Consider the following 14,086-nt stretch of genomic DNA (forward strand, 5'->3'; position numbering starts at 1 on the left):
TATTCCAGAGCTTCATCTTTTATCAGGAATACAAAAAATGTCATTTAATCACTGATCCTTCCAAAATTGTGACTAAGTAAGTTGGGTGTTATTTTTTCATTATTTTGTTAATTGAAGAACATATAGTTCCAAAGAGGAAAGGGAATCCTGAAGCTATATTCATTCTGGAACTAAAGGTCACCTTTATATTGCACGCTAGCAAATGCAGCCTCGGTAGGATATAAGCGCTGATGAAGTCAGCAAGCAATTAAGGACATGACTCCTACACAACCTCTTCAGCTTACTAGTCACTTAATCATACAAGGTGCTGAGCCTTGTCACCCTGGACCTAAAACACATGCTTAATTTTAAACATGTGACTCGGTTACAGGATTCTGTGAGATTGCTTGTGCATAACATTAGACACCTGTTTAAATGCTTTGCTGGATCAAAGCAGGAATGCTCAGCATTTTGCAGGATTGCGCGTTAACTGGACGTTATCTCTTCCTCCTATTGGAAAAACTCCTTGGTGCATATACACTTACGTAGCGGGGTGAGACAGAGCGTCTTCTGATTATGGTGAGATTCAGCTTTTCAAACCGTGCTGTACGGGCTGGTGTTTGGTAATGAAAATGGTCTTGATTTATTTCTGTTCTAATTTATTTACAGTTGCAAATTTCCAGTTCTCACCTCTTCGGTTACAGACAGGCGTGACAGACAAGAAAGCAAAGCAGATCACTGCAAATACTGCCTTCCTGAAATTATATTGAGTTTACTGTCAAAAATAAACACCAAGCTCCTGAATGTGAATATATCCTGGGGAGAACAAAGCGTAAGTGTCACAATAAGCTGCAAATAAATGGAGTGGCTGCTTGTAAACATATGTCTCCCCTTCCTGGTTTTAGTACGCATGATGTCTGATTTTTCAGCGTTAAGCAGATTTACACCTGGTGGACATTAAATTAGCTAGTCTTCAGCGCTGGTTTTCTCAGTGGCTGGTTTCAGTACGCATACGTCTTCATATTTTTCTCTCATCTTCACAATTAGCTGACTTTTATGAAAATTTCCACTGGCCTAATTGGAGTAGAGCAGCAGTAGAGTCCTGCCACTATTACTTTGCCCCCCAAGTAATTTTTTTTTAAGTAAGTCGTACGCCACAGGCTTTGGAGCCCTGCGGTACGCTAAGGCTGGTGCTGGTTTCAGGAGCGACTGGCAGTGCTGCTGTTGCAGGGGCTCCGGCTCCCACAGCAGCCTCTCCGTGCGAGTGCCACGTGGCAAAGTTGGCTGCTGGGCTTAAAAGAGAATTGCCCGATGCAAACAGGCACCTGGAGACCTATCGTATTTTACAATGAAACTTCTTTTCCCTCCTTGCCCTTTTGGTCATGTCTTAGAAGGGTCTGCCGTCAAAGCTCGAAGCAACTAAATAAAGCCACCTGGGCTAGGCACTTCCAGTATGCAGGATATCAAGTGAAATTAATGGGAAAATATTAAAAGATGAGACAATAACCATTTAGTCTTCCAAATTAATTACACTTTAAAAAAATCACTAGTTCTGGAATGCTTTGTTTGTAGCTAGTAGTCGCAGCCACAGTGGGAATGCCGCTGTCGGAAACTTGCACAAAGGTGTGGGAGACACACTCACACTGCTTTGTGTTTTCATGACGGTGGCACATAGACGACTTAAGTATTTGCTTAAATATTTGCTGTACTACTATAATATTTGCTGTGTTATTCCATTAGAAGTTCCTGAGCCTATCTGGAAGGACCAAAGTATGACAATATTTATAGAAAGAACTGGAGACCTGCTTCCACCAAACCAAGTTGCAAGGTGGTGCAGAAGGAAGTCCTGGCGTTGCACCGGTATGTTTGCAGGGTGATAGTGCCCTCCTGATTTGATACTACCCAGCAAAATCAACACAAAGCACAGTTAGAGGACTTTTACCCCGCTTCTGGGGTGGCTCTTTGTGCACCATTTCACATAGCGTATTTCTCTGCTGTTCTCTCATTCAGCAGAGGCTGAAGAGTTTGCTGCTTCTCTCTACGGCTTGGGTGGACATCAAGGCCCATTTAGAAAAAGGGAAACTAATGGTTTAAGAGCAACATTTTAAAGGTCTTTTTCTGTATTTGATTTTTTTTGAGTATTGTTTTGATACATTGTTTAACTGCCATTTCTGTATCTTCTTTGTTAGCCTACCTGCATTTTAAGTCGTTGCTACTATATTGTCTTCACAATATCCCCTGATACCTTCCTACTTTCTCCTCTCTTGTGGCAAAATCCCTGACTGGAAGGAAAAATCATTAGTGCAAACAGTAATAAACAGGCTCTGATTCGCAGGAGTCAAGAGTGCTTTTAAATGTGTGGATTGATACTTATTAAATGCACTTACAGACCTCAGAGGATATAATATGGCTTAATTAATATCGCTCCTGAAGTCATCATTTCTGCTGTCACCTCTTTTCAGATGCTAGCCATCTCTTCTTAACATTCCATTAATGCATAAACCGTACTCATTTTCCAATAAGAAGTGGTCCTACTGGCAAGAAATCCAACCAAATACTGTGTGATTTAGGACATTCGGTAAGAGGAAAATGAGAACAAGGAAGTACGCTTAGGTCTAACTATTCAATAAAATGCAAGGGTACCCAAGAGTTGCCTTATATAAAAAAAAAAAAGGCCAAGGAAAATACTCTATGTTTGCAATACTAATTTGTATTAAAATTCTATTCATACTGTATGGATTAAAAAGAACAAGGGATTTTCTTTAATATTTTATTTGGCTGGATTGAGCGCAAGGGTTCCAGTACTCTGGAGACGATCACTCTGAATGACTGGGTGACCCATTAAAGCATTCTGCTGAGGTATGTCTTTGTCCTGCCAGCTGGAGGATTTTGCCAGGGTTAAGTGCCAAAATAGATCTCAATACGAAAGTTTTAACTAATTCAAGGAAATCATTACGTAACCTCGCTGCCAAGAATAGTGTTCACGTATACTGTTACAGGGAGATGTGATGAAGCCGAATGTATTCGTATTTGCAAAGTGCTTCAATAAGAAGGTGCTATAGAGTGTGATATATTATCATGCTAAATACGGACTTTGGTCTTTGATCAGGGATTGAGTAGATGCAAAATAAGCTTAACAGGATTTTCAATTAGTACGCACTGAAATAGTTTGACTAAAGTCTATGAAAAGAAAAAAGCACTAAAAATAATCATTTGTTATATGCAAATATATAGTTACAGGCAGCCATGCTACTCTTATACGTGTATTAGTATCACCTCCTGCAAATATTTCCTCTTTAGAGTCTTTAAGACAAGGACAGCGGATCCATGCTTACGTGTGTTTTACATCAGCACAGGATCTTCCCCAGCGTCTCAGGGAGCAAACACTTTGCATGAAACCAAAAATCTCTCAGAATTATTTCATGATAAGCTTTTGTTTCCTGTACCTGTCTAACAACTACAAACGTATTATTTTTCACCTTTCTCCCAGGGCGAAGCAGGATTAGTAAGGAGTAGTATTAAAGCAAGGCTCAGAATTAATTATGCAAGACATCTGTGATTATATGTAAAGTCTGCTTGGTATTGTATCTCCATCACTTGAAGCCAAGACCCACCGGCCTCAGGAATACAGATCTACCCCTTTGACTAGTAAGCAATTTTTATTACTACTTTTACTGTTCTTCTGCATGTAAGTCGTTGCTCTGCCACAGCTACTGAAGTTACGTAAAAGCTAACAGCACCTTCTACGGTGACAACAAAAATGTCGAGGAGGAGGCTGTTGGTCACAACTAGTAATTATTTATGCTGGCTGAACTATCACGTAAGGTAACAACCTTGCATCCTGTAAGGGACTGTCCACGTAGCAACCTGCAGCCTGGTGTTGCAGGGAATAAATACATACCTAATTGTTGGCACTTTGACTTTTTTACCTTGGGAGGGTATTTACCTTTAGAGAACCTGAAGCTGCTTGTTCAACATTTACTCTGTACCTTTACTCAAATGGGAAGGTTTTATATATAACCATTAAACAAACAAGTTGTGGCAAACAGGTTTAAGGTACATTGGTCTATAAGGGCTTTTAGCCTTTTAAAAATGTAATTTCCCTCAAGATAATAACATGCGAATGTTTTCTGTCATTTCCCGAGACTCAGTCAGCCCAGGCAAAACCAGGAAGTACATATTTATTCGCTCACATTTAATTTCTCAAGGAAAAAAAAAAATTCTTTGTATAATGTAGTCATCATTTAGAGAATGTATAAATCTTACACTGTTACTCCATTTATATGTGTTTTTAAACTGTCATGCCAAATTAATCCCTGGTGCAACATTGTGTCACCAGTGAAGCTGTGCCACTTACTTCCTCCGACTCTTCAGTTTTAATTGAAAGATTTGTCATGCCCAAGGGTTTCTCTGTCTTCAGTACTTAGTACAAGGACCCTTGGAAATCCTAACTGGTTTGCTGCTGTTGTCTCCTTTCTTTATGTAGTGTATGTTTTCCTTCTTCTTTTAATCGTGGTTTTCTTTATAGGAATGTGCAGAAGGTTTTCTTTTATAAGCAAAATAAAAAACGCACTGTGATTTATATTTGACTCATACAGGTACAGTTATGCAACTTTTATTTAGCTTTGTTGTGTTTACTGCACTTAAATAATTTCTTATTGATAATGAGCAATTTTGCAGGTAAATTACATCTGATTAAATGCAATAGCTCGTTCTTCCTTACTTGTGTATTTAATTGCTAAAACCAAGATTGTCCTGTGTGTTGAGATCATTGCTGAATGGAGGGGTTTTTTAATTACAAAGATCCAGGTTCGATTAATATTTTAAATACTTTGCCTGTGATACTGTACACAGAATATCCACAAGAGGGAACTGTTTTACATAAAGAGGAGTCATTCCCTTGCCGCTAAAATGCTGCTTTCTGGAACCAAACCTTCCGGATTTATGTCAAGCTGGAATGATTGTGTCCCAGCCTATGCTATATGGTAGCAACAGGAAAAACACAAGTAAACACAGTTCGTTATGTTCTGTAAATATTATTCAGTTAAATAAGTAAATTTTGTGCTCCTGTGTTGAAACATTAAATAGAAAACTATTCTGAAAAGTAATCTGCATAATTTTTGTGTTTGCTTGCAATAGATCTCTCCAGGAAAGAGAGCTGGAAAACCTCATTTGGTCTGAAGGCAACATGAAAGGCAGTTGTTGGCGCAGTAAATGAAGCAGGTAGCGCCTGTGTGCTTTTTCAAACTCCACTTTATAAAACCTGTACTAGAAAGAGGTCTTGCCTTCTTTCAGAAATAAGCAAAATCAAATGGTCCTTAACTTGAGTGATACTCATTCAAGTATCATTTCTATCTCTGATCTGCAAATCGGTGAACAAAATGACAAAATTACCTACTTTATACGTGCTTTGTCTTTAGCAGAGAATTCCCCTTAAGCAAACTTTTCACTGGTAATGTTAATCCCACCAGTTGATATCAATGAATGTACCTTTGTATGTGAGTTTCATCACAAATATTTGTAGAACAGACACCTATTTGTATAAATAGGAGGAGTTCTGTTTATACAGATAACAGAATTTTCCCTCCCCCGGGGTATATAGTGTGAATTTTATAATCTAGAACTTGTAATGTATGTGTTGATTGGCTTATGAATAGGTTTTGAGTAGCAGAACTTTAAATCAGCTTTTTACAAGCGACCACAATCAATCTCCTACCCCTGTCCAAATCTGTGTGCAAAAGTTGTGTAAATATGTTCAAAGCAAACTATTTTCAAGTACAGTCTATATCCTTTAGTGCACTTGGTTTGCTTTAGTCTGAATTTTGCTTTATGACCCTCCTTTGTATTTGTAGGTACAGCGTTGTGGGGATTCTATATTAGAAGTGCCTGATGGTCCTGTTTGCACGTGGAGTGCTCGTGAAACCAATGCCTGCAGCTCTCTGCTGCAACAGTACCCAGGGCCAAAGAAACACTCTTTGACTCCTACCTTCAGAATGCATAAAGTGAGAAAACTGACTTTCACACTGCGGCCTCCCTGTCAAATCTTCTGGGCCCTCTCAAAGACCAGCAAGAGAAGACATGTGCCGTATCGGTGGTTTCAGAGATGCAGCCCTCGCTATCTACCAATACAACAGAAACTCCACCATGCAAAAGCCTTCCCTGGGGTACGCTGTGCTACTCCTCTTCATTGCCCAGGTCTTTCAAGGTGCACTGGTTTCCATTAGCTGTAAGAGCATCCGTAAGTACCTGGCGGTTCTGGAGATCAGACATGAAGTGGCTGTTTTACGATGCTCCTGCCCTTGTTCCGCTCCTGGTGTTTGCTGATGGATGACAGGACACATAGGTATGTGTGTGGCTGTGAAAAGGGTGCTCCTTGAGCACCGACCCGGACACGCAGAGCAAATGACCATCAGGACCAGGTTCTGAGCCCAGGTCCCAAGGTGTGTGATCCTGTCACCACAACACTTTGTGGCCCAGGTGGCTTTCTAGCCATGGGTGGTAATGAAAGACGTGGGAGGGGGTAGCCGCCATGGCAGCGCGCTCTGGGGTTGCATGCGGCAGCTGTGGCATGCAGTATCTTTTCAACCTGACTTTTTTTCTGCATCTAGAAATCCTCTGCTTTATTCCCTCTTACAACAGCCTCCTGGGAACAGGCTGCTTCAGGTGCACTATGTAACTGACGATCAGTTTTCCTCCGGGATACAGTAAAGCAGTATTTTCTCACTTGTCTATACCTTTGTATTATTGTCTAATGCTTTCTCTATTCAGAGGCCTCTATTAATCCCTTCTTGAAAAAGGAAGCCCTCTCTTGAAGGAACAGACTGGAGGAACAGACTGGAAAGAGACACCATGAAAAACTCACCAAGTTAGACAAATGTTGGTGTTATTGCGCAAAAAAGTGGAGGTGAGAGGGTTAGAGAGCCCCATAAGAAGCTTTGAGAACTCATAAAATCTCGTTACTGTCACTTAAGTAAACAAAAATAAACAAACCCATGGCAGACGCAGAAACAGGAACTACTACTAGTAGAGGTTAAGGGATTACTATTTCATAATGGTGGCTCTGTGCATGTGTAGTGACTAGATCAGATGGGGAAATGTCACGCACACATAGGCTGTTGTATTTCACCCTTGGAAAGACGACAAGAGGATCTGCATAATACTTTGTGCAGACAACGGGGTAAGCAGATCATGTGCCAAATGGAGATTTTCAGTTATATATATATAAATAAATATATAAATACATATATATAAAAATTCCTCTGCTTTTCCGTGGGAACCTGGAAAAAAAAAAAAAAAAGAAGCAGGAGACAACTGTCCAGATTTTCTGGCTGGATTTCCTCCCCCCCGCCCCGTAGTGTGTTGCATTAAATTGCCATTTCTATTTCCAAGGGTTAATTTCAGGAATGTTCTTGGGATGCGCAGCAATTCACGGCGCGTTTGCAGCATTTCCCCGTGTCGATTAACGCCAAACCAAGACCGCCTTCAGCCCCAAGACACCCCCCCACGCACACACACGGTTCCCCCTTTATTTATTCCACGCTCCCTCACCGCCTTTCCAACCCAGCATCCATCCCCCCCCTCCGGCCCCCCCGCATCCCCGGGCACCTGCTGCTGCAACTCAACTGCCTCCGGCGAGCCCCGAGCGCCCCCCCAACCCCGCTCTCTCTGCCCCCCACCTCCAAGCCACAGCCCCACGGCGGGGGGTCCGCGCTCGGCGGCGGGGGAGGGATGGGGAAGATGGGGACCGGGGAGGGAGGGAAGGTGGGGGGGGACGGGGACCGGCGGGGCTGCGGGGGCCGGGGCCGTGACAGCGCCGTGCGTTAGCCGCTGCGTCATGACATCCGCCACACCGGCCCCGCGCAGGGAGGGGGGGCCGCTGCCGCCCGCCCCCGCCCCACCGCGGCTGCGGAGAGCCCTGCGCGGCGGCGGCGATGGACCCGCCCGGGCCGGCGGGACTTGTTGGACCGGCAGCTCCCCGACGCGGCCCGGCACCGCCTCGCCGACACCTGTGAAGCGCCTCGGCACCCCCCCGCTCTTCCCCACCACCACCACCCCCGCTCCACCGCTTCCTCCCACCTCGCCGCCCCCCCCCCCCCCTCCCCGGAGCGGTCGCTCGGTGCTCGGGCGGCCCCGCTGAGCGGGACCCAGCGGCGGCGGGGCCGGGAGCGCGGCTGCCCATGGGGGGCCGGGAGCCCGCCTGAGTCGGCGCCCCCCACCCCCGGCGGCAGCGCGGCGTCCCGGGCCGGCCCGGGACCCTCTTCCCTCCCTCCCCGCGGGGCCCTTCATGCGGCCCGCTGAGGGCCGCAGCTGCGGGGCCGTGGCGTCCCCCGGCGGCAGATAGGGAGGGGCGGGCAGGCGGCGGCGGCGCTACGCGTGTGGGAGCAACAGCCTGAGCGACAGCCCCGGCCCTGGAGGGAGCTCCTGAAGGATGGGCGAGGAGGCGGCGGCAGCGCACGCCCAGCCGGGCCAGCGGAGGATGAATTAGGAGCCACAGGAGGCTGCTGTCGGCACCGAGGGGGGAAGAGGAGAGGAAGGGGCTGGACTTGGAAGAGGAGGAGGAGGAGGAGGGTGCGCGGGGGGACTGAATATTGCTAATAACAAGTTAAAAGACTAATAACAATAATAACAGACCACCTCCGGGAAAGATCCGCGGCGGCGGCTGAGGGATCCCCGCGGCGGCCAGCGGGGTTGCAGCGCTGGGTATCTTGGAGAGACGCTCCGAGGCATCAGTTTGTGGTGGTGGTGGTGGATGATTTTTTTTGGGGGTGGGCGGGGTGGGGGCTGTGTATGCGGGAGAAGGAAGGGGTGGGAATCTGAGGAGGAGACTACCTTTTTATTATCATTTTAATTTTTTTTTTTTTAATACATTATTTTCGCCGTACGAGGAGGACGCTCGGAATTCACCGGCCTGTCGGCTCCCGAGAGGGACCCGGGGATTGTGCGGTCGCTTTTCTTCATTTTTTTTTTTTTCTGTTTGTTTGTTTGGTTGGTTTGGGTTTTTTGATTTGTTTTTTTTTTTTTTTCTTCCTAAATTTTTATTGTTATTGTTTTTTTCCGCTGAGCAGCGGCGGCGGCGGCAGCAATATGGCTGGTGATGGGTTTTTTGGGGGGCGCTGGCGGCGGGAGGAGCTCTCGGAAGCCCCTGCGCGCCCGGCTCGCTGTTAGCTATGGCAAATGGCAGCGGCGGCGGCTCCTACCCGGGCGGCAGCGGCGGCGGCGGCTCCTACCCGGGCGGCAGCGGCGGCGGCATTAGAATGAGTAACAATATCAACGCCAACAATCTCAACACAGACTCGTCCTCCTCCCCCGTCAATGTGCCCAAGATGGATGCGCTCATCATCCCGGTGACCATGGAGGTGCCCTGCGATAACCGCGGACAGCGCATGTGGTGGGCTTTCCTCGCCTCATCCATGGTCACTTTCTTTGGGGGACTGTTTATCATCCTGCTGTGGAGGACCCTCAAGTACCTGTGGACTGTCTGCTGCCACTGCGGGGTCAAAAACAAGGTAACCCCCCCTCCCCTTCCCCTCCTGGTGCCGGTGATGGTTTGGTGCGGTGGTGGTGGTGGTGGTGAGGAGGAGTAGTAGGAGCCCAGCCTCATAGACCAGGACACCTGGGCAAGGTGGCACTGGAGGAGATGCCGTAGGGCTGTTGTTGGATGGCAGTGAGCTGTCTGCTGTTGCGGTAGGGTTGCCACGGGCTGTCGGGAGCCGCAAAGTGGGGAGCGTGTCCAGAGGGCTGAGGTGTTGGGTGCTGCCCTGAGATGTGCCCCGCTGTCCCCCCTCTCTCCATCCCACCCACACTTTCATCTGGTGGCATAAAAGTTACACCTGGTGTCGGCTTGCCCTTTCAGCAAGGCACACGCTGGCATGGTGGAATGGTGTGGTTCTGAAGTTGATATGCACCCCCAGGACCACATATGATGGCAGGGTGGGAGTGTTTATTTACCAATCTGAACTCTTAGTTCTCTTGTGGAATGAGAAACTTTGGCAAAATTAAAAAGGTAAACTTCTCACTCAAATAAATCTTTTTAAAGCTAGTTTCACTCCCTGAGAATCTTGGACGCTTCTATTTGATAAATCAAATGTAGATATCAAAAAGTATTTGGTGCATTCATAAGTAATACACTAGATCAATATTCTTTTAATCTAGGTACGAAATCTTTGATGCGACCTCCCTGCCCCTTTGATTTTTGCATATTACCGGTTGGAAGAAAGCGTAATACGTGAAGTAAGGTCCGCTCCTGGTTTGGAGAGTCTCTTTCAAACCAAAGCCAAGAACTTCCTCAGGTCCAGACTCTCATTTTTGTTTAAGACAAATGGGATAGTAAGTGTTAAGACTCTGTATTTGTGAAAGTGGATTTTGACAGACCCCAAAATAGAGCAGCAGCTGGAGTTTCTCCCCTTCCCTTTTCACATTTTTTGGATTACAAATGGAATAATATCTGCTTCAGTTATTCCTGGCACACAGACACCCACAAAAACACACACACCTTTTAATATATGGTTGCTAGGTTGCTGGCTTGCTTTGACGTACAGTGAGCTGTCTTCCCCCTTCTCCCATCCCCTCCCCCCTAAACACACTTGATACAGCGCATAACCCAGCTGTACAAAGGATCTAACACTTGGGGGAAACCAGAAACAAAGTCAGAGTGTGAGAAGTTACGGGACTTGTTTGTTTGGGTTGAGCGAGGTGGGCATCCAGTTCGGACTGCCGAAATGAACCTCTACATTCCAGTTGGAAGTAGAACAGTTAAAGTGAACTTGGCCTATCTACGAAAGAAGGGATTGCTAGAGATGAGGAATAAATAAAAGCTTTTAACTCAGCCTTAAGCTTTAGGAAACCTACCAGGCAATATCACTTTTCTATAGGCATTTTTTATTTCGTTCAGAACCAAACCTGAACTTTCTTAGAGAGGTCTTAGACAGGTATGATGACAAAGCTCAAATGAATTTGTGATAATAAATGTGTCTTGTAAAATACCATTTCCTACAAAAGTAAAAGGTGATTTTCAAGAATGGGTGGGTAGCTAAGACTTACCATCGGTTTCTTCTATGTGTATTTACTATTTTCCTGTCCACATGATGAGACAAATCTGTGAGGGCTATTTGGGATCTTGATGAAAAAGGATATCCTACAGGTTATCACCTCATGCTTCTTTCCTTGAGAGAATGAAAAGCTAGAGACTTGTACACAGACTTACGCATAGTGTCTTGGTGGGTATTGTTGGTTTCATAGCCTGTTGTTGGGACATAGTCAGTTAAAGCAGATCATTCATTTCATAACCAGTACAGAGAGGCATATCCAAATTGTCTTTAAAATCTCTTAGGCTAAATGTATCAGTTGGATAATTAACAGGTATCATTGAGGGGTTCCAACACTTCAGTCTGAACGACTGGCCGTGCTGCGGCTATGCCAGTTGTAAGATTTGAATTTATTTCATGTTTGAGACCTGAAGTAGCTACATGCCCATGAATATCATTCCCTGGGGCGGGAGGATGAAGGACTGTGCAGGTAGGGGGAGATATACATCTCTTTTTAGATTGTATTTGTTCCACTTGTAAGGGGTTTCAAGTCTCTGGTGAAGAAGAACTTTCAAGGGCTGATTCGGCTGCATTCCTTACATGCTAAAATGGGGAATTGGAGGGAGTTCTGTGTGTGTAAGGAGTAACTAGTTATTGCAAAACACTTTTCTAGCGTTTAGGGTATAAAGGCTAATTGAAGTAACAACTGGAAATGTCTTAAACTTTGCTGTTATCAAACGCGTGCTTTGTGCTGCATAGTAACTTGGGAAAGGCTGCAGAGGCGGCAGGTGAAAAATGTAAATGCATATATATGCTACGTTGACTGTATTGGACCTGCTAGCAAAAGCAATTTTAGGAGAAGTAGCTCCTCCTACTGCGGGACTGAAGAAGTTTTCTGCATGTTGGGACCCTCCCTTCCCTGTGCTGCCTCTCCTGCTGCCCCGCAGGTTGTAGCGGAGTTGGGTTATCCAACATCGTCTCGCCATCCACATAAAGAGCGGTTCCAGCGAGTGAGCTAGAAGAAATCTTTCTCATGTCTGCTTTCTGTGCCTTCTTATTGAATAATTCACAGATATCTGTGAATTATACATGTATGTGAACAATTCAGAGTTACTCTGCTAACACCCGTGCCCAGGAACTGCAAAAAGTTTCATTTTTTTTTCCTGCTATATTCTAAGTGCAACATTGTATTCCTCAGATTTGTCAGGGACTCAAAACTTTATTTTGGGGTGTAACACTTCTTAATGGCTGCATAGAATGATTTAGAATGTGGTTTGGTCTTTGTTGTTCCCCCCCACCCCCAACTCATTGAATTTAAGGTTGGAATTTAAAACCATGATACAAGTTTAACACTTTGTGGTACGAAATTTCACTGCAGTTTTTTTGTTTTGTTTTGTTTTGTTTTTTTTTTTTTTTTTCCCTTGGAGATAAGAAAGTCAAGATACTATAAGTCAAGAATATGACAGCCTCTGGTAACAGAATGATAAATGTTGCCCCTTAAAATTCCATATCCAATTTATGACATTGTATACGAATAGAACATTAATATCACGTATTTAAAAAGATTGCTGAAGTTTTAGGATTTTTATGCTCCATGCTTTCTTTGTGAGATGACATTTTTTTAAAATCCGCCAAAAGAAAAATGTAAGTCTTGACCTGTGTTGCCAGTGTTTCATGTAATGTGAGTCATTACAATTGAAGCCCTTCTATTCCTTTATTTAATACAGTATATAATTTTAGATGTAATTCTTCCAAAATTAGCTCCAGTCATATTATAGAGACTTAACAAATGCTGTTTTTCTCCTCACTGTTTACATCTACATTTAAAGGAGTGCTTAGCTTTTGTTAAAGAAGTTGCCTTCTCTTTGCTCCTTCTCTGTCCCTTGACCAACTCGTTCCTGTTTGTATATGAAAAGCAGAACGGGAGATTGAAATTCGGTGGGCTGGACTCTGACACCATTAGTTGCTCTCGTTTCTGAAAATAACAGAAAAATAAAATAAATATGCATGGTGAAGTACACAGTACACATAGTGGTTAAATATGCGTTATACAATATGCAGTTCTTTTGATTATATGGACCTGCTACTGCATTTTCTACTGACATTATCTATGTTTTGGATTTGAACAAACACTTAAGCAAGAATAAGGAGCAGTAGTGGAAAGGGAGAGCAGGTTTGGGGCGCAGCCAACACTTGAAGCTGGCCAGTGCAGAATGAAGTGAAATTTGTACCTTTTTGAAGAGTGTGATACTCACTGCTCCTCGTCTCCCCAAAGAGTGGTACCTTGTGCCTTCAGGGCACTTGCAGGTAGAATGTATCGTTATTGCTGTGGTCCTGTTGGAATGATTTCAGTGTTATAGAGAGCTTCCTCCCCCAAAACCCTGGACTCATATACATATAAAATGAAATTACGTTATGATTATAGATGGAAGTTGTTAACCTGAAATGACAAGTCATAATAGTCTTCTTTAATATTGGTATACATATTTTGGAAGCTTGATGAAGTCTATAGTGGTAGATTTGGCATTCTGCCTCCCTGCTCCACTCTGGTGAGACCCCACTTGGAGTACTGTGTCCAGCTCTGGAGTCCCCAGCACTGAAAAGACATGGACCTGTTGGAAAGTGTCCAGAGGAGGGCTGCAAAAATGATCAGAGGGATGGAACGCCTCTCCTATGAAGACACGCTGAAAGAGTTGGGGTTCTTCAGCCCAGAGAGGAGGAGGGTCTGTGCAGACCTTATGGCAGCCTAAAGGGGGCCTACAGGAAAGATGGGGACAAACATTTCAGCAGGACCTGTTGTGATACGATGAGGGGTAATGGCTTTAAATTAAAAGAGGGAAGATTTAGACTAGATAGAAGGAAGAAATTTTTTACAATGAGAGTGGTGAGACACTGGCACATTGCCCAGAGAGGTGGTAGATGCCCCATCCCTGGAAACATTCAAGGTCAGGCTGGACGGGGCTCTGAGCAACCTGATCTAGTTGAAGATGTCCCTGCTTATTGCAGGGGGTTGAGCTAGATGACCTTCAAAGGTCCCTTCCAACCCAGACTATTCTATGATTCTAACATACCCATTTGTTTTT

The 14,086-nt window shown here is 44.7% G+C and overlaps 1 protein-coding gene across 28 annotated transcripts in view; it reads left to right on the top strand.

The window, feature by feature from the left end:
* Positions 1–8,695: 8,695 nt before the first annotated feature.
* KCNMA1 (potassium calcium-activated channel subfamily M alpha 1) overlaps positions 8,696–14,086 on the top strand; it is a 510,622-nt gene continuing 505,231 nt past the window's right edge. For 27 of the 28 annotated variants that reach the window (XM_074592125.1, XM_074592126.1, XM_074592145.1 and 24 more), the window contains exon 1: positions 8,696–9,485. In XM_074592125.1, the coding sequence (XP_074448226.1) occupies positions 9,147–9,485 (339 nt within the window). In that variant the 5' untranslated portion in view covers positions 8,696–9,146. Of the gene's footprint in view, positions 9,486–10,131; positions 14,073–14,086 lie in introns of those variants that run through there. The other variant, XM_074592143.1, reaches the window with a different exon arrangement.

Source organism: Larus michahellis, chromosome 6, assembly GCF_964199755.1.
Source record: "Larus michahellis chromosome 6, bLarMic1.1, whole genome shotgun sequence".
Classification (NCBI taxonomy): Eukaryota; Metazoa; Chordata; class Aves; order Charadriiformes; family Laridae; genus Larus; species Larus michahellis.